The sequence below is a fragment of the Tachypleus tridentatus genome, chromosome 4 (assembly GCF_004210375.1).
Source record: "Tachypleus tridentatus isolate NWPU-2018 chromosome 4, ASM421037v1, whole genome shotgun sequence".
Classification (NCBI taxonomy): Eukaryota; Metazoa; Arthropoda; class Merostomata; order Xiphosura; family Limulidae; genus Tachypleus; species Tachypleus tridentatus.
This window is the reverse complement of record NC_134828.1, coordinates 43,814,122-43,833,726: the sequence shown is the minus strand read 5'-3', so window position 1 is coordinate 43,833,726 and position 19,605 is coordinate 43,814,122. Positions and strand designations below refer to the sequence as shown.

The 19,605-nt window shown below is 30.7% G+C and overlaps 1 protein-coding gene across 5 annotated transcripts in view; it reads right to left on the bottom strand.

The window, feature by feature from the left end:
* Nucleotides 1–7,063: 7,063 nt before the first annotated feature.
* Nucleotides 7,064–19,605, bottom strand: part of LOC143248986 (V-type proton ATPase 116 kDa subunit a 1-like) — an 83,084-nt gene continuing 70,542 nt past the window's right edge. For 3 of the 5 annotated variants that reach the window (XM_076498079.1, XM_076498080.1, XM_076498083.1), the window contains 4 exons: nucleotides 16,251–16,358; nucleotides 15,626–15,857; nucleotides 12,218–12,389; nucleotides 7,064–9,550 (listed from right to left, as the gene is read on the bottom strand). In XM_076498079.1, the coding sequence (XP_076354194.1) occupies nucleotides 9,451–9,550; nucleotides 12,218–12,389; nucleotides 15,626–15,857; nucleotides 16,251–16,358 (612 nt within the window). In that variant the 3' untranslated portion in view covers nucleotides 7,064–9,450. Of the gene's footprint in view, nucleotides 10,097–12,217; nucleotides 12,390–15,625; nucleotides 15,858–16,250; nucleotides 16,359–19,605 lie in introns of all 5 variants that reach the window. The other 2 variants (XM_076498081.1, XM_076498082.1) reach the window with 1 other exon arrangement.

Sequence of the window (19,605 nt, the reverse complement as noted above, 5' to 3'; positions counted from 1 at the left end):
TCTACAAGTATGATGAATTGAGATTGCCTGCACAATCCTCAGTCAGCTGCTTTGGCAAATGAGTAATTGATCTTTAATATTGTATAACAGCAGTAACAATAAACACTGCCAGTTCCAGTTATCTTAATTTTGCCTACTATTCTGGCGTTCATTCTATAATGCAGAAGAACACTGGGATCTATTCCATTTTGATACTGTCCAAGTAAAGCTACCTGCTTTCTAGACTACAAATACTGCATTCCACGCGTTAGGTCTATAACTACATAACTCTTTAGTAAATCTTTTGCAGCGTACACTCATGCAGACCACTCTTCCAATTTCCATTCTAGCCAGCATTGGAATGTTTACCTGTGGAAACGCATCTAACCTATTGCACAAGTAAACTGGCCAATAATTTCTGTGGTAAATTTGCCTTGAGAATGTCAATGTCAGAACCTAGGTTGGCAATGACCATCTTCATTTTGTAGTTCACGTTAACCACAAATAGTCAGAGACATGCTTTTCCAGTCACATCTACATTATTGCCATTTATCAAAATAAAATCAGTTTTAGCTGGCCATAATGATGGCTTCACTAGGAATGGCTGAAACAATGTAATAAACTAGTTCTGGCAGCTTCTGTATCAAGTGGAAACTCCATTTTCCTCCTTTGTATCTTTATGGGCACATAACATAAAGAGAGCTAACACTGTCCATCACACCCTTCAGCGCAATCTGCACCTTCCAGAGTCAATGGTAAGATTCAACTCACGTTCTTTGACAAGACAAATTATTCTCCTTATTTTGGTAAAAATGTGGAACTCACTGTAAAATATTGCCCATTACAGCTAAACTAACAATCGTGTAGTCTAACTTCACTTTCACTTACTGAACTTACGTGCTAAACTAAGGATAGTTAGAACTGAATTATTTAAAATATATGGCGATTGATAAGGGCTATCAATATTATACGGCAAATGGAATCTATGAAAAAATATTATAATGAATCAATTTTTTCTAGATGTACCAAACTGCCAAAAAAAAAAAAAAAGAATATGTTTACTACATGTTCCACATGGGTGAACAAAATCAGGTAGTGTGCTGATGAAAAAAATTTAATCATCATTTAAAACTAATTAATATTGTTGATGATTTTGAAAGGTGAATTTGAACTACAGAATAAATATGGAATATACAGAATTTCATGTAGTTGCGGTTTAAGTTACACTACACAAGTACAAATGTGAAGTTTAAGATTTAAGCCCTTAACCAGGAATATACCCAGTGGTTAAATTCTCACTCAGTGGGGAAATATTTTAATCGAATACTGTCTAATTTAGTATTGTTAATCAGCTTCCGCATATTGCGGAAGCCGAATTAATTAGTCTTCCCTAGTTAAGGGGTTAAAAACATAAATACGCTGTTAATAAAACTACAAAGAAGTGATTCGACGTGAGTGGAACACGTGAGAAATTATTCGCATATCATTGGATGGGAAAATGAATAAAATACCGCAATAAAGAAAATTTAAAATCGCATTCAGTATAACAGAAACGTTACTAATTGTTGAAAACAAAATGATTTTTAGTACAGACTATGGCTCTGTTATTATGGAAATAATTTTCCCAAGCCAATTTTGTAAATGGCGCACACTTAGAGTATACAAATTAATTGTGTGTGTGTATGTTACTCTCCTAAAATTCCCGGCATGGCCAGGTGTGTTAAGGCGTTCGACTCGTAAACCGAGGGTCGCGGGGTCGAATCCTCGTCTTACCAAACATGCTCAACCTTTCAGCCGTGGGGGCGTTAAAGTGTTACGGTCAATCCCACTATTCGTTGGTAAAAGAGTAGCCCAAGAGTTGGCAGTGGGTGGTGATGGCTAGCTGTTTTCCTTCTAGCCTTACCCTGCTAAATTAGGGACGGGTAGCGCAGATAGCCCTCGAGTAACTTTGCGGGAAATTAAAAATATAAACCTTTTATGAGTACATTTTTGGGGTTCTAAGTTAAATACCGGCGACTGCAACATGTCTTTGTAACCCACTCGACCTTTAATTCATTTTTCATTGTCTCGCACAGTCGATACTAAAAATATGGAGCAATTTAAATGATTTACTTAGTGTTTTGTGTATCGTTTAAAGATGTTCTTTCTTTCGATATTAAAATTTAAAAACCAAAGATTTCATCAAATACTTTGTAAATAGTCTAAGATGTTTTAAATGAATGATAATGGCAATGATTTTTTTTATGAAATAATCACTGCAAAACCAAAAAAGAAAGTTTTACATCAGTCACTGTGGGTTGGAAGACATAAGAATTATCTATAAAATTGGAAGGCACTTTAGTTAAGCAATTGAAACCAAAATTGTTTTATTTAAATATTTATAAAACCGAAAAATGTTCAAAGTTTCATACTAAATAATTCACAATATTAATTTTATTAAACACGTGAAATATTTCACTTGAAGTCACATGTAAAATAACTTAAAAATGATTCATCTAAAATTGTAACAGTACTATGTGGATACTTTGTATAAAATGTGTTTATCCTGTAACATTCAACACACTATGTAAACCTATATGGTTGTTTTACATGTTATTTTTATATATATATAGTTTATGAGTGCATTTTGGATACAGCAATTACAAGAATGTATGCATTTGTACGAAAATTTGAAAATAAGAGATTATTAATAATTAGCTGGAGTACTCTTTCCCTTATAAGAAATTATGTATCAGCATGGTAAATGAAACTAGCTGTACCTCCAAGTTTGTTTCAGTTAATCTGTATCCTAACCGAATTTGGCAACCAGAGCATGAGGTTGCTGGCTGAGAATTGTGTTGACAGTCTAAGACTCTTAAACACTGACAAAATCTCAGTAAAATGCTTAAAGAATTTGCTGCTGTTTTGTGAAACCAGATGGCTGCTTGGGTGGGACAATGACCACTTTACATAGTATACATACAAGTGATGCATGTACAATAAAACCACGTTATAGAATCAAACGTAAGGCAATTGATTGAAATAGACAGTGTACTCTTAATTTTAATGAAGATCTAGCTACACCCCTGTAGGGTGTAGCTGCTATCTGATTCACAACCAAGAAAAACAACCATTTTTCTAAGCACTTACTTATTTATTTTTCCTATAAGAGAACACCTGTAACTGATTAACAATGAACACACAAACTGTTTGTTTTAGTTGAAGTAGTAGTTAACTCACTTAAGTGAATCACAACACTCAAATTGAAAATAATGAAAACCATAATTTAAGTAAATTTTGCATATTAACTAAGGTAGCAGAAAATATTTTATGGATTCATATTATATATTTCCTTTCCCTTTTCTTTCCAAAATGACTCAAATATTCTTAATTTTGAAACTACCACAAAACAATATCTTAATCATATGGCATTCAAAAAATCCATAATAACTTACCTAAGAATGAGCCCCAGTAACAGCACTTGCCCCATAAAAGGACAAACAAAGACACGATAAAAATGTTGCTTATATCTCACTTATCCCCTTTAAGAAAGGTTAGTCTAACGAACTACACATGAAATAAAAAATAGAAATAATAAATTAACCCTATAGCAGCACAAAATACTTCTTGATGAAGAGACACTTAAAAAAAAAAAACTTTAGCAATTATATAATCTACCTTTTCTTAATGTTACACACAAACAAAATTGCTAAAACATTTGAACAAAATTCTTAAACCGAAATCTTAAACTGACTTACTCTACCTAAAAATTATAGATGTATGCTATACAACATTTAGAACCTTAAATATAAATGTGATAAACATACACAGTTCCTAAAACTCTTAAACCTAAGCCTTGAATTACACATGTAAATACATACATAAACAAAATGAGCAATGAAATTATAATGGAAAATACATTGTACATAAATGAAAGAAAAATGCAAAAATTAATTATACATAGAGAGAGAGATTCTGAAATACACAGTAATGTACAATTTAGATGAACCTTGACAACAAATTCGCTAATGCAATTGTAAATTTTTGGCACACTGTAGTGAACTGATCGATAATCTCTCCAGCTCTTACTACAACTTTCCAAATTCATGCCAGATATTTTCATAGGTGACACACTTTTTTATCCAAATGCATTTGTATTTCCACGTGATTTAGCAGATGATCTTCCTCACAGTTACATAATACCCAGGCACATAACTGGTATAAGAATTTTAATATTGTTTTCTGATAGCATGTCTTTTACCTTCATTGGGAAGTTTCATGGGAGGATTACCTTCTCTCTCACTGCCTAAATACAGGGACTGCCACTGATGCCTTGGTGTATGCTACAGCTAGAGGGGTTACTACTAGTGGTGCCACAACAATAACTGCTACTTGCTTCGTTGTCTCTTGAATGTTGGGTAAAGAACCTAGATCTCCAGAGGAACATTTCCATTTGATGGAGCATCACTGAAATCGAACCCGTAGTATGGTCTTGTCAGAGTATACAATGCAATGGTTCAATCAGAAACGAGTATACATTTCGAAGCAATTATTCTTTACAATAAAACATCTCAATGCACTGATACTTCTTAGCTTGGTTCTCCACTGCCTCACCTTTGACATTTTGGTTCTTTTAGGTATAATCTGTTACTTCAATCCAAGGAGGTCTGACTCCAACATAAACCATACTGGCTCTATAGTTAGAACACTGGGCACAATGAGCTTTTCTGGACCAAGGATTCCTGACTTCCTAAGCTCTACTATTAGAATTTCAATTGGCAGATTCAAGATATGAATATGTTTAGAAGTTAGGATTGAAATGGCAGACCAAAATAATTCCAATTTGCAAGAAAGACTCAGTCATGAATTCTTTATTTTAGGAAAGACATTGAATTGTTGGAAAGGGTTCAGAGGAGGATTCACTAAAATGGGACCTGGAATGGAGATGATTATCATAAGATTGTTAAAAGTGTTTTCTTTTTAAAAAGAAAAAATGTGAGTGGTGAAACTCAATAAAATGCTATCAGCTTTCTGAAATAATTGGTGGTGGAAGTTTACTAAACTATGTTGTCAGACAAAATTCCTTATTCCAGAATGAATATTCATTCTGTTATACCCTTTGTACACCAATACACCTTAAATTCAATTATGGTTACATCCAATAATCAACAGTAAATGTTCAATCCCTGTTTGGAATGACCACTGACTGTGGACTAGTATGACATTACATATTACCTTACATAAATAAAAAAGCCTGTGTCAGTTAGTATCACAGTAAAGCAAATATAAGTAATTTCAATGTGACAAGATCTATTCCACCAATATAAGTAACCATAACCACTTTCTGTACTTATAAAAAAACACAACTCATTTGTTGCACCACTGAAGAAATAAACACAACACTTTTTCTTTACAGAATGCTAGGTGCATTTGGTAGAACTGGTGTTACAATAAGGGTATTGATTTTTGCTCAGAATAATCAATTGGGCATTCAGAAAGAAAGGATCACAACATACAAAAATACATAACTACTGGTTTCATAGCTTTCAAAATAATTTTCTGTTTCTGAAATAAGACTCTCTTTGTGCTTCAGAATCTTAGATTGGCATTTGTTTGTGTTTTTCATGACCTGGGATGGTTAGGTACTATCTAGATATTTTCCTCCTTCCTTGACAGTTTTATTTTCTGTTAAAATGCTAGATGAGTGACATCATTAGATCAAGGTTAAAAACCTTTACTGGTAATTACACTAATCCTACTTGTCTCATCAGGTCATGTCTTTTAATGTAAAACTTATAGTATTTAGTGCATTTTTGCCACTTTTCTCAATCTGATTTTGCATCAGCAAATTGTCGCATTTCTCTAGGTTGTCATCAGATGCAAATTTAACATAAATACCATATAAGTATATTCATATCATAATTTATGTAATACTTAAGCACAAGTCATAGGTAATCTGTTTGATATAACCTTGGATGTTGTATTTTGTTTTGTTATTGTGTATTTTTAGTGATAATTGAACTCAATGGCTATCTGCACTAGCTGTCCCAAATTAAGAGATAAGCCCAGGGAGAAGCAGCTAGTAAATACCACACACTGCAAACTCATGAGTTACTAATTATCAATAAAAAATGAGATTGACCATAACATGGTGAGAGAGGCAAGCATGTTCAGTTACAAGATTTGAACCCATACCCTACAGATTAGATCTAAAGGAAAAAGGCTTTTAGGGTTAGAATTGTACCAGTTTTTGTTGTAGAGAAATATGATATGTAGCTTACATCTAGTGTGTATTTGCTACTGTGTAACACATAGAAGAATTACATGAAGCTTTAAGAATGTATGTTAAGCCTGATAGGCAAAGTATCCCCACTGCTGCATGTGTGCTATAATTCACCATCATCTCCAAAGACCATGATGCATCTTGTACACCATATAGCCTGAAACTTGGTTAATTTAATTTGATTATGTAGTATTATATTTCTTGTAAGATTTATTTTGTACTGCAAATATATACATATTTCATGAAGCAAGGAGTTCCACTATCCTTGATTTTCAGTAGAATTGACTATACACAGGATGTGTATTCTTTGATAGCCAAAGCATTTGATCAACTAGTACATGCAAAATACAAATTTCAAAACTTTTAAATACATGGTTTCAAATGATATATCCACATGAATATAAAGAACATGAACAGCCCAATATTATTACTAATAAAATTTTCCTTGAGATTTTTAAACATTATATGTAATAAATGAAATTATTTTGTAATATACTATATAACTACTTACTGTACTAATGGTAAGTAACCAATTATGTAATTCAAGTAGAAACTTTCTGTTAAAGCAAATGATAAAATGTGTAAGTAAAGCTTTTACCACAAATACTACCAATAGATATAAAAAAAACTGATATGTTTATATACAGTTAACTTATTTACGATGTATGTATTACCAACACATTCTAATAATGAATTTTACTACCAAACTTTTCAATAACTGTAATAAGTTTATTTCAACATAAATGTAAAACAAAAAATGTTCAGGTGAATTTTTCTGAAGTGTCAAAAGATTTTGTTTCAAAAATTCACAAAGACTTTATATGATGCTACACAAACATTTTATTTTCAAAATGCAACTACTTGAATGTTACACCTAATAAAAATGTTGCAATCAGTTACTTTACATGAAACAATACAAAGCAGAAAACTGTGAACATTTTCTAATTTATCTATTTTTCATAAAACTACTAAGAAGCTAAATTACTTAAATCATAAAACCTTATACAACAATAGCATCATGTTTTTAGGGTACTAGATGACTGAAAACTACTTGAAATGTTCTTATCTGAATACAATGCATATTTTTCAGATTATGCCACAATTAAACAAAGCATTGATCATATTTTGATATAAAGTCATATTAGGTTAAATAATACCATTACATTACTTTCACTAATTACTATAGTAATAAAAAGTTTCAAATTACATACACTTTATTTTTACAGAAACTTTAAAACAGAAATCCAAAATAAAAGAAAGGCAAAATCTATCACAAGAATTCAGGCTAGCTGTATTAAACATCACACAGTACTGTTTCTTGAACTATACAAACAATTTGAAATACACCATACTGTATTAAAATCCTTTTTTCTTGTGGTATTTCCTCTTCCAATAAGAATTATTATCTGTTCTGTCAGAATTCAGTAATTAAATAAGCCTGTTCTAAAAGTTATGGAGTAGCAAAGTCATCATTACCAATTTACTTACAACAAAAAGAATAAGAAATAAATGCATTGTCACACACTAGTTAATTTAACTGAACCCAAATTGTATAAAAACAGAACCTCATAATAATCTTTCTTTCATGGAAAGCACTCTGTAAGACACCAAAATGTTCATAAGGGAAAAAAAATTAAACAAGAAAAAATTAATAAATTCTGAAATATTATGTAAACCAATCTAATCCACCATGTTTTCTAAAATTTATACACAGTAATTAACTCAATCCAAATAATAAAAAAATGCCTCGAAGACTGAAATGACATTAAAAAAAACTAAAATTTCAGAAAAAGTTGAAACCAAACAAAAAATATTAACAAAATATTTCATAAAAGTTAAAGAAACAAAGTGACTAGGTTTCTTATAAACTAAATTCATAAACATTTAAAAAGTTTTATCTCTCAATTTGCAATTCCATATTCAACAAAACATAACATACAAATGTTCATTTTTTGACATTACTAAAAACCCACACAAATGTAAAAATAACTTAGAGATTCCAAAATGAAATACAATATCTCTTACCTTAATAATTGTATTAACAAATAATTATATTTAAACAACAAAATCTGGTTTAACTTTTCACTAACCTTGTAGTAGTTTAGATAAAATAATCTTGTATATCACTAAGTTTCTAGCAGGTTAAGTGTAGTGTACATTTTCCCATTACAGTTTTTATACCTGCCACACAAGCCAACTCAACATTTTGATGTGCATCAAAAAAACAAGTCATTCTGGAAAAGTTCTGTTTGTGTTGATTAGACAAAAAAAAATGTTTTGCACTATTTTTAAGATCTAGGTTGCTGGACCAAACCTGTGACTGAGCTCGTGATCTGACCTGAGACAATGAGAACCAATAGGAAGTCTACTTGTAAAAGTAAAATTAAACAATATAGAAAGGAAACATGCTTGAAGTGTTCTAAATGCAATTGTGAATATGATGGCTGAAGAATGATTAAGGTAAACTGTGGGTCAAGGTCAGATGAAGGGAAAAAAAATATTCAAAGATATTCTAATCTATTTGACATACCAGTTGAATTAAAGATTCATCAACTGGTTATTGAATTAACAGCAAAACATAAAAACACACACACAATAGTATCATTAACTTCAAAGAGAGGGGCTGGAATCATATATAAATCATTAGTTTCAATGTTTTGAGAACCTAACAACTAGTAACACCAAAAAAATGCAGTGCTGAAGTTGAAACAAATGCATTACAAAATTATTTCCCTAGAAATTCTCAAATTAAAAATTCCAGTTTTGTATTGGAGAGTAAATATAAGAAGGATGGTACAATGCTCATTATCATATATATCACCATATTATAATCCATATAGACTTAATCATGCCATATTTCCATCAATATTTAATTTCCTCCATTTTAGAAGTTGTGCCAGGCTTCATGTATCAAGATTTATCAAAATAACCCTTAATCACTGGTTTCCAGAATTCCCCCATCCCTGTTGACCATCCTAGGCTCAGTATTAAAAGATGTTGTGCTGGTTTCTGTGACAGGTGTTAAATATAATATTAAAAAAAAAAATTAAACTCCAAAGCTTTTGGATATTCTCCTCTCCACTATTTTCAGTTCATTTTTTTTCAAAATAATTTCTCTTATTTATGTATCATCAATACTAAAACACAATACTTAACATTAAGGGTAAATGACAAGAAGTTGAAAAATACATTGATGGAGAAGCTCATCTTCATTTGTCTTCAGTACTTGCCAATTCCAAAATAGTTTCAAAAGAGAAAGGAGAAAACATGTATCCTGTACCTCCATAAAATTTACTCTGGAACTCCACCCTATGATATATGGAGATGGTTAATAATTATATTCTTCTTTTAAATATTGTACTGTTAAAATATAATGCTTGCTGTTCACTAATAGATAAAACAAACTTATGTTTTTAAATACTATTAAATAAAAAAATGCTTAGGAAGAATGGGGCACAAAGTCAAATATTTGTGGAAATTTTGTGAGGTGGACTCTTAATATTTGTATTTTGCTAATTCATATATAGATAAATACCAACCATCACTATTAGATCTTTGAAATAAAAAAAATAATGTTCTAGGTATTGTATAGGCACAACAATGTTTTATGTTGACTAGTAAATGAAATCAACAAGGTTGTAACATTACTGAATCAAATATTTTAGGAAAAATTGGAAAGACTGTCAACTATACCTAGGAAAACCAAACAGAGCAAAACTAGACCTTGAAATAAATAAAGATACAAAACTAAGTAGATAAATTGTAAGTTCTTATAAATATACTGGAAGGCATATCAACTGTGCCAATGATCTTCAACGATGTACCACACAAACATTGAATCTGATTTTTGTAGTGCTATAAATAAATAAAATATAAGTTTTTAATATTTCAAGTAGGAAAAGCACTTTAGAAATATATATTTTTAATCCATTAATACATGGTTATTTTTATTTGAAGAAAAATTGTTTTTCCATCAACTCAATTTTTTTTAAAGCTATGATTTGTTAATTCTTTCAATATGTTCAATTTCATATAACAGTGAAAATAGTTCAGGTAAGCCATATCAATAAACCAGTCAAAAAACCCTCATGGACAGTACTGTGTGTAAATAGAGTTTGATGTACACAAAAAAAAAACACACCAAAAAACATTAGTTTACTGATCTATTTCATAATTTTGAACAGGAGACATTCTGCAATACCATCACACATACACACTCAACTGACAGTCATAACATTATTGCTAATATACCATTATATTACATATGGCTTTCAGAAATTATTGTTCTAAAACTATTAAAAAAATAGAAAAATGGCTATTTTTTTAATAGTTTTAGTGTTATGATACTAAAACATATTGTGAAAACTAAACAAAACTATTGGATTTGTGGTAATACAAACTGCTCCTTATATATGATATGCACACGCAAAATTCAGTACATCCTGAATAATTTCACACCAAATGCTTATTGGAAAAGAGAACAACTTAATTCTTATCAAAACATTAAATACTACAACATCAAAACATTCTGACCCTGCACCTTACTATCTGTTACGTTATCAATGGTCACTTGAAAAGTACCTGGTATCCAAAGACTAAAAATATATATTGTTGTAAACTATGTTTTTAAGTTTTAAGTTAAAAGTTTAGCAAGCTGTGCACAATATATTTAAATTTTCTAAAGAATTGATGGAATATTTTGTAATAATTAAAAATACTGGAGTTGTTGTTGATTAGTTAGTTTGCAAGTTTGTTAGTTAAATTTGTAAATGTATTTAAGAGAGACTTAATTGTAGTAAAGTCCTTCCAAGTCTGTTTTAAATACCTGTACAATATCATTGCATTATTCTACTCTCTGTTTATTTCATTGTCTCTTAATTTATTTCATAGTTTCATGCTACATCTTAACTACTTTTACAATGTTTAAGTTTTAAATGTCTGTACCTAATAATTTACCAGGTTCAACATAGCTTGCTTAAGATGAAATATGTACATTTCAAAATGTCCAAGAATTAAATGTTTGTTATCAAACATACACGTTTCAAATGTTGTCATCCTGTGATTCAAACATCTTTTTTTCCAAAATTTTAACAATCAGAGCTTGAACTATATACAATAACAAACTCACACAATAGTTTATAATAAATAAATTTAAAAACAATTTTAAACAAATTTAGAGTATGCTCAATAGTAGGCATAATCTGTTTTATAAGTATTAAAAAATGCCAGACTTAAACTAACACCACCACTTCTCACAGTTATAAAAGGTAGTCCAATTGTTAGTACTGTAATTTGCATGCTTTCATCTTACTCAGCATGTATAAAAGCAAAAATTAAATGTTTAAATACATATTTATTTTTCTTTATAAAAAAAAATTAACATCTTAAAGATCCTACAAATTTTTCACACCTCTAGGGCAACAGTTGTACAATATCTCTACATTTTAGAGAATTTCCTTGAATTATCTATAGGAGGAGAAATTACAGCTGCTTACAATATTTATTCATTAGTGTTAATAACAAGTGGAAATAAATCATTATGGGCTCCAAATATGGCTCAATCAAAACCTAAATTATTATTCTTGTGACAGTTAAGAAAAAACAAACAAACACAGATACTATCCATTTCCATTTTATTACTTCCACAGGGTTTTTTCCCCCCAGAATAACTAATTTTTATATGACATTTTTGTTTTTAAGAACTGTAACAAAGCAGGCTATCTTGCATTCTTTTTTTTGTTCTATTTAGCCACACAAAAAAATTTATTAACCTAAAAACACAAGAATGATTACAATGACTTCCCAGTCAAGGTCAACCAGTCTCAATAATTACTAATGAAACCAAGTTATACATAATTTAACCACAAAAATGTACCAACATGGTACTTAAAACAATGCCTAGCCAATAAAGAAAGCAACAAAAGTTAAAAATCTGATAATGTCTTTTAGAAATTAAATATATACATATTTTCTTACCAGTGAAGACGGAGAGCATGTAGAAATGCTGACAGTCCTTCCATGATCAATAAAACTCCAATGGTCAAACCAGCCCAAAAGGCAAAAATGAAGTACAAGATTATTCCTCCTGGCCATGTTGGAACTACAAATCCAATTTTCATTACCATTGTCCATAGTACTTCTGACAGCTCTGAAACAATTTCAGAAAAACATGGCTCCAGCTGCTTGTATATTAATCAGATTTATCACCTCACAAAATTAACAGTTCTCTATTAACACAGATAGCATAAAGCTCTGCAACTAGGTGGAAAAGTACTTTGTCAATATGATTTTTAAAGATTTCTTTCAGACTTATTTAACAGAAACTAAACAATTTTTAAGTGAAAGGACTAGAAGAAGAATTTTTTTTTCAGTGTTCTTTCTCTACATTTCATTTGCTTATGCATACTTAAATATTTTATCTAATCAATTAATGATAATAGAAATTTTTAAAAAAGTTTCAAGATATGCCCAATCTTGGAAAACAAATGCTCCTTCAATAGAGCAAAACCTTATCCTAGCTCAACTATATCATTGGATATCACACTGATATTACTTACAATTTTGTGTATTTACCTGTTACAAACTGTAGTCAAATGTGTTTTTAACACAGTTTATTTGAGACTGATAACTTCCAGACTTACTGAACAACAAAACAAACTAAAACATTTAGAAGGTAGTATTCATTTATACAGACAATTACCAAGATCAAACATACCACAGTAACTGGTTATATAACAGTAAAAATCAATGTTTCACAAAAAGAAATTATAATCCAACATCAATTGTTATTAAACAAACAAATGAGACACAAAAAAGAACTAAATGGTAACTGAACCATCAAGCAGTAACACAAAATATTTTTACAATGACAAACTTTATTTTAGATTATCCAAGAGTGATACTCAAAAAATTTCTCCAAAAATTACAACTCTAAAAGCCTTTGTTTTACAGTCAACTAGTACTAATTAAGAAAATAAATATTTTCAGAAAGATATCACATTACTCTTATTATAGGTATTCTGAAAGTGCATAGTAATTAATATTTATTTATTAATTATTACAGAAATTTTACAAATGTGTAATAATAATAATAATTCTATAAAAATATTTTACAAATATAAACACACACATGTGTATAAAATTTAAAAAATTAAAAAACATTTTTATGAAACTAAATATTATTTTCCTAACAAAAACATCTTTACCTACTAAAGAAAACAGAACAGGGGTATCAGAAATTTTTAACCATCTTTCTATATATTCAAGTTTATATGATTACACTTTTTCAAGTATCAATAAATGTTACAAAATACTACTTAATGCTTTATTAAACACTATGTAAAGTGTGTATGAAAATAATTTATTCTTTACACCTTAACATGAGAAAGCAAGTATGTAACTAAAAAATGCCTATTCAACTATGTAAAGAAATTTCCTGTAAATACAAAAACACTGTCAAGCAAATTTGCTTGCGAGTTTCACGACACTTCACACTTTAAGGTGAGATTTTCTTAGCATCACAGCATACCTTACATTATGATATATCACAATAACACACTTTAAAATCATTTTGAAAAGTGTGAAGTATCCTTCAAGAACCCCATGAACATTCATACTCCCTACTAGAAAAGACCAGCTAAAAACAAATCACTAATCATGTATGAAATGAGTTGCACTACCTCCACAATCCCACTTTGAACATGGTGACTCAAATGACCAAGTTAAACATTATCACGATCCAATTCAATACCAAAAACAAGATATTTAAACATACAAAGGTAGATCAAATTCAGCATACAATATGTTACTCCTAAGCATGACATCAGTAAAGCCATTTAGATTTCATTCCTGCTTAAAAAAATGTCATATCTGCTAGTCTTGGAACAGATGACTGATGTTAATTTCAAAGGAAAGATTCTGCAAAATCTGATCTTTCTGATCGTTATAAGCATGACATTCAATTTAAAACTGTTGCTTAGCATCACACTACTTTGTCAGTGGGTGTGGTGTATCTTAAACAGAGAAACTTTTACAACATTTTGCTCTGGAACAAAAGTTCTTTGAATGCCCTTGAATTTCTGGTAAGCAATCTAAATAGGGTGTTTTTGATTACCTGAACAGACACATCTAAATTACAAACATACAACAGTTTCTTCTATACCGACTCTTAAAGTTAATAACTGCAACTACAATGGTGCTGTGGAAAAAAAGTTTTAATTAGTTTTAGAGGTTTCTTTTGAAATGAAGGAATAAAACTTGTATAATATAAAACTTTGAATTATGATGTACTTGATAAAAATGATTTCATTAAAATACATTGATAGTAAAGTGGTGTAAATTAAATTTTGAATGTAACTCAGTAACATGTGCAGACAGTTTTAAAAAATGGCATCATTGTCATACAGTCATTAAAGTCCCATGTTGATTAATTCTAAATAACATAATGACATAGTTGATGATACTAAATACTTTGTGAATAACCAATGACTTTTAGACATTTTGTATGTTAAGTCATACCAAATAATCACTTTTAATATATCACACTTTCTGATACTTTCTGATACTGATGTCATTCTGTCTTGAGAAATTATGCTAAACATATCTTTTATACTTAAGTCTGTATTTAGAAAGCTTTCGGGGAATAATGTGGCACTTCTCAATACCTCTTTATGAGAACCCCTAATTAATGATGTCTCTATAACTACAGTTCCTTCACCAATTCCCACAAAAAACTAAACCAAATAAAATTCCAGTTTCACCACATAGTTTTTTAATTTCTAAGAAATTGGACAGATTATAATTTGTCAAAAAAAGGTGACAAATTTGATGCATAAATCTCCCCTGTTCCTAGTAGGTTTATTTATTTGTTTTAGTTTAAGTACAAAGATAAACAATGGGCTATCTGTGCTCTGGCCATCATGGGTATTGAAACCATTTCTAGCATTGTAAGTCTGCAGACTTACTCCTGTGCCACTAGGGAGCCCCTATTCCTATAACAATTTAGTGTCACAAACAGAAAACATTATATTAACACCTGTCATAACAAATCTTGTTTCTGGAGAAAGGTGTTTAATGCTTAAAGCTTTATATTTTAAGCTACTTACAACTAATATTTTCCAAGTTTGGTATTTTGTTTGAAGATTTGGCATCACTGGGAGTATTTATCATATTTTACATATTCAGAACTATGTTTTATTTCTGATAGTTTGAAAAGTGTTTACTTTTCCCTAACAGTTTTAGTTTTATATTTTTAATATATAACATGGTCAAACATTGATACAGAATGAATAATAAGAGCATTAATAAGCTGCTTTGTGTATTAAAACCATAAGCCATGTAGCATTAAAGCCAACATACAGTAATAATACTTTTTCAAACACTTACGAGCATGAGCCAAGCTAAGAGCCCACAGACGTAGATAAGATGCCGTGTGAGAAATGGATCCCAAACAGTATTCAATGGTGTGAATAGCTTGATGAATGAATACATCTCCAAAATTAAAACCCTCATCACTCTCTTCATGTCCAGTTGACAAAGTTTCAATTCTTGTTGTCCCATCCTCATGAACTACTTCACTTTCATCTATGGCTCTATCAGCAGATTTAGGTCTGCTCATCTGTGCATAAGTTTAGTTATTTTCATACATCTATTTCTAATCTAAGATAACTTTCTATTTAATTCATTAACTTTTTTATAACTACAACAAATACCAATCATAACAAGCAAGCTTCATAATTCTGTAAAACAGAAATAAAATCAAAATTAATATATTATTCACTCTATCTTTAAAAAAGCGAACTAAATGGGTTTTGGTTGTTTTTCAGTTTTTTTTTGGCAAAACTGCTATATATAATTTCAAAAAGGTAAACTGATGTAAAATTAGCATAATAACTCTGCTGCAATGAAGTACATGGTATAAGCCTATTCTTTCAAAAGAAAAGAAAACATTAGACATTTCTCTTAAAAACATTGATATACTTGAATCTTACACAAAAATGATGACACTTACAAGGCTAGGCCGATTAAGCCACTGCTTGCGAAGAATAAAAGGTTTCACAAATAGCATCCATGGAATGCAAACAATAGCCAAGATTACAAGGATTGCTTGTATTCCCTCCTGTCAAAAAAAGGTAAATCCCAGTATTATATCTAGTTTACTTAAAGAGTGTAATAATTATTACAAGCTGTAACACACTCTCTTGAAACACAAGTAGTATGTTTTGCTTTGTGACCTTTTAATATAATTTCAAATTCTACACACACACAGTACTTTCCACTACTTCCTACACTTCAGAAACTGATATACAAGTTGGAATTCTCAGTTAAATTGAAAATTATTTAATAGGATGTTAAAGTATCTTTCCAAATTTCTAATGATGAGTGAAATTATTTTTTAGGAGTGAAAACAAAAAAACTGACCATCAACATTATAATTAATTTAGCTGCTCTAAAGCAAAATATTTGTATAAAGTTTCTGACAACTTTTCTTAAAACTACATTATCAAGATTATTGGACAGCAAATTTTGAGAAGTTGTTACATTTTGTTCAGCTTTGACTTTAATCACATACTGGATTCTGTTACTAAAATTGTCGCTCGTGACACTGACTACTTCATATAAGATAACTGTGCAAAAGAACCCTCAACTTGTATCAACTTTTACAAATATCTCTCACCCCATCAGATGGGTTTGCCCCCACACCACTGAATGAATACAGACACAATGGAAAACTGATAAAAGTTTCATAAAATAGCTAATGCTTGATGTAACTTTCATATATTTAAAAGATTTAGGACGTGTTTAGGACCTCCTAACATCTCCTTAACAGGATTGCCATAACTACATGTAGAACATCTTTACAAATGTTTTGAAAAGTCACTAGAATATACCTTAACAGAGATAAATTTTAAAATAGCCATAGTAGTGCAAAATTAACATTTATTTGACTGTGACAGAATTATCTAACACTGCCCAAAATATTACCATAGAAACAAGTCCAAAACAAGTAAAGAAGGTATACACCCTGATACTACATTCATAATTATGAAGATAATGTCATATTCTGCAGGTTGCTGTCCAATCCAGACCTCTTAATTTCAAAAAACAAATAACAATATCAAATCAGTCAAAGCTCGACATGATGGTTGTCTTTGGCTTCTCATACCAATTAAAATGTTCAAAGTCTCCCATTATTTCAATACATAATTCACAGACAACTTTGGTACGAGTATGTGGGTTGATTTATCTCAGACATCATGTCATTTATGCCGAGTCAATTTCCGTTCTTGATTGAAGGCTTACATTTTCCTTTCCTCAAAATTCTGCAGGCTGTTTGTGGCAGCTGTTAACAGCAGTATATGTACAAATTCAGCACATACAGACCTATTACTATTTGTGGTGCTGTTCCAATGTTTTTGTAAATATGTACAATATTACACAAGAACAAATGTTAACTAATGAGTAATAATAATGAAAACAAAGTTGTTTTTTAATAGTTACTTATATGTGATAAATTATTACCTGCTGCAGACAAAACACATTAATTAACACTAACTCTGAACACAAACAACCATATTTTAACATTAAAAATACAAATGCATAGTTATTTTACTTATTTTTACATTGTTGTTGTCCAAAAATGCAGGTAAATTCAACTCTAAGATTACAAATACTGAGTGCACCAGATAGACCATTAAAACTTTTAAAGTACAGTTACTAAGTGCAGCAGAATGTAAAGAAAGTCAGCAAGTTTCTCCATAGCACTTTTAGCACTTTATGCACAAGACTCAATCTTGGTTTCAAATTATTCTGGTTGAAACAGATTAAATTGTTCACTAACACAATCAGAATACAAATTTTTCAATATTTTTCAGTTATAAACAATACCCTTTTTGGTGCTCTGCCATTAACCAACTGAGTAGAAAAGAAATATTTAAATAACCATCATAGAACCTACTTAGCAATTATTATTGCTATTAAGTGACTGACTTAAGATCCTCTATCTTTTTCTTTAAATACAGTTTCTAATAAATCTTTATGTTCTTAGAAAAACAACAATAGTATTAATAATAAATAAAAATAAGAGTAATAGGCTGACTTTGCAAATGCACATATATTTCATATAGTTTATCTTTATGTTTATGCTTTTCTGGAATTTCTTAAAGCCTAGTACCTATACCTATTTATTAACTAAAATCACTGCAAATTCATAGCAGTTTATTCCAAATTTCTAATTAGAAATTTCTCCTTGTGTTTCTGAAATAGTGAGACCTGGTAATGCATCATCTGATATCCTAGGAAATTCCACTGCATTTAATTAATTCTCACAACCATGAGACTGGTTCAAAATGTACAAAGGTCAACAATATCTCTGACACAAGAGAACAAGGGATTGCCCACAACAGAAACTAAAACATCCCACATATGCTCTCCATGACCAATTACAAAGAAAGAAGAATCAAGGGAGGAAAATGGACAACTCCAAACCTGTATGAGGACTTGGGTTGAATGCTTCACTATATCCAAAAGCAGTCTGGGGAGTATTGACATCTGCATGAGGCTAGGATGAGGGCACCCAATCAAATGGGTGAACTGCACTGAGATGTCTCATTCCATCCATAGGATGATATGCCTTCTACACTGGGAACACCACCACCCTACTCTGAACTAAATGATTATAGCCATTTATACGAAACACATCCAGTAGGATGCTTCCATGGTCACCTACCCCATAAGTAGCTTGGATTGCTTTAGTAGCTTGGAACTGGTAAGTGGTAAGGATTCCCATTCTCCATTGCAAGAAAGGGAGGAGAACAGCATTGGAGAATTTGGAATAATTGCTACACCCAAAACAGTGCAATTGGTGATCACGAAACCCTATTTTTAAAAGCAGACCATATCGAGTTATTTAATCCAGCATGACAGGAATGGGCATAGTTCTACTTTACTCATCCCACCCATGGGTGGCACAATCTTGTACAGGTCTATTTATGAAACACCACAAGATTATTGACTATCCAGAGATCTTTTGAAACAACCCATCTCAAAGATGAGCATGTGAAGCCATGGAAAAAGTGTGTGAATCAACATGATGTACAGTGCAAATTTGTATGAGTATAGAAAAAATACCTAGTTAGGTACCCCTTGCCCCAAAGCAGTATTCATGTATTAAAAGGTATGAAGAATGAGCCCCATGAAAACAACAAGAACTTTAATTTTTCATTAATACTTGCCTCTTATCACACTATTACTCAACTGCTAGGGTTTCTTTATCTTTGCCCATCTAAGCACTGGTCTGATTTTTTCTCTACCATTTTATTATCCACATGATTGCCCATGATGACATTTGTCTTTTGACACTCTCC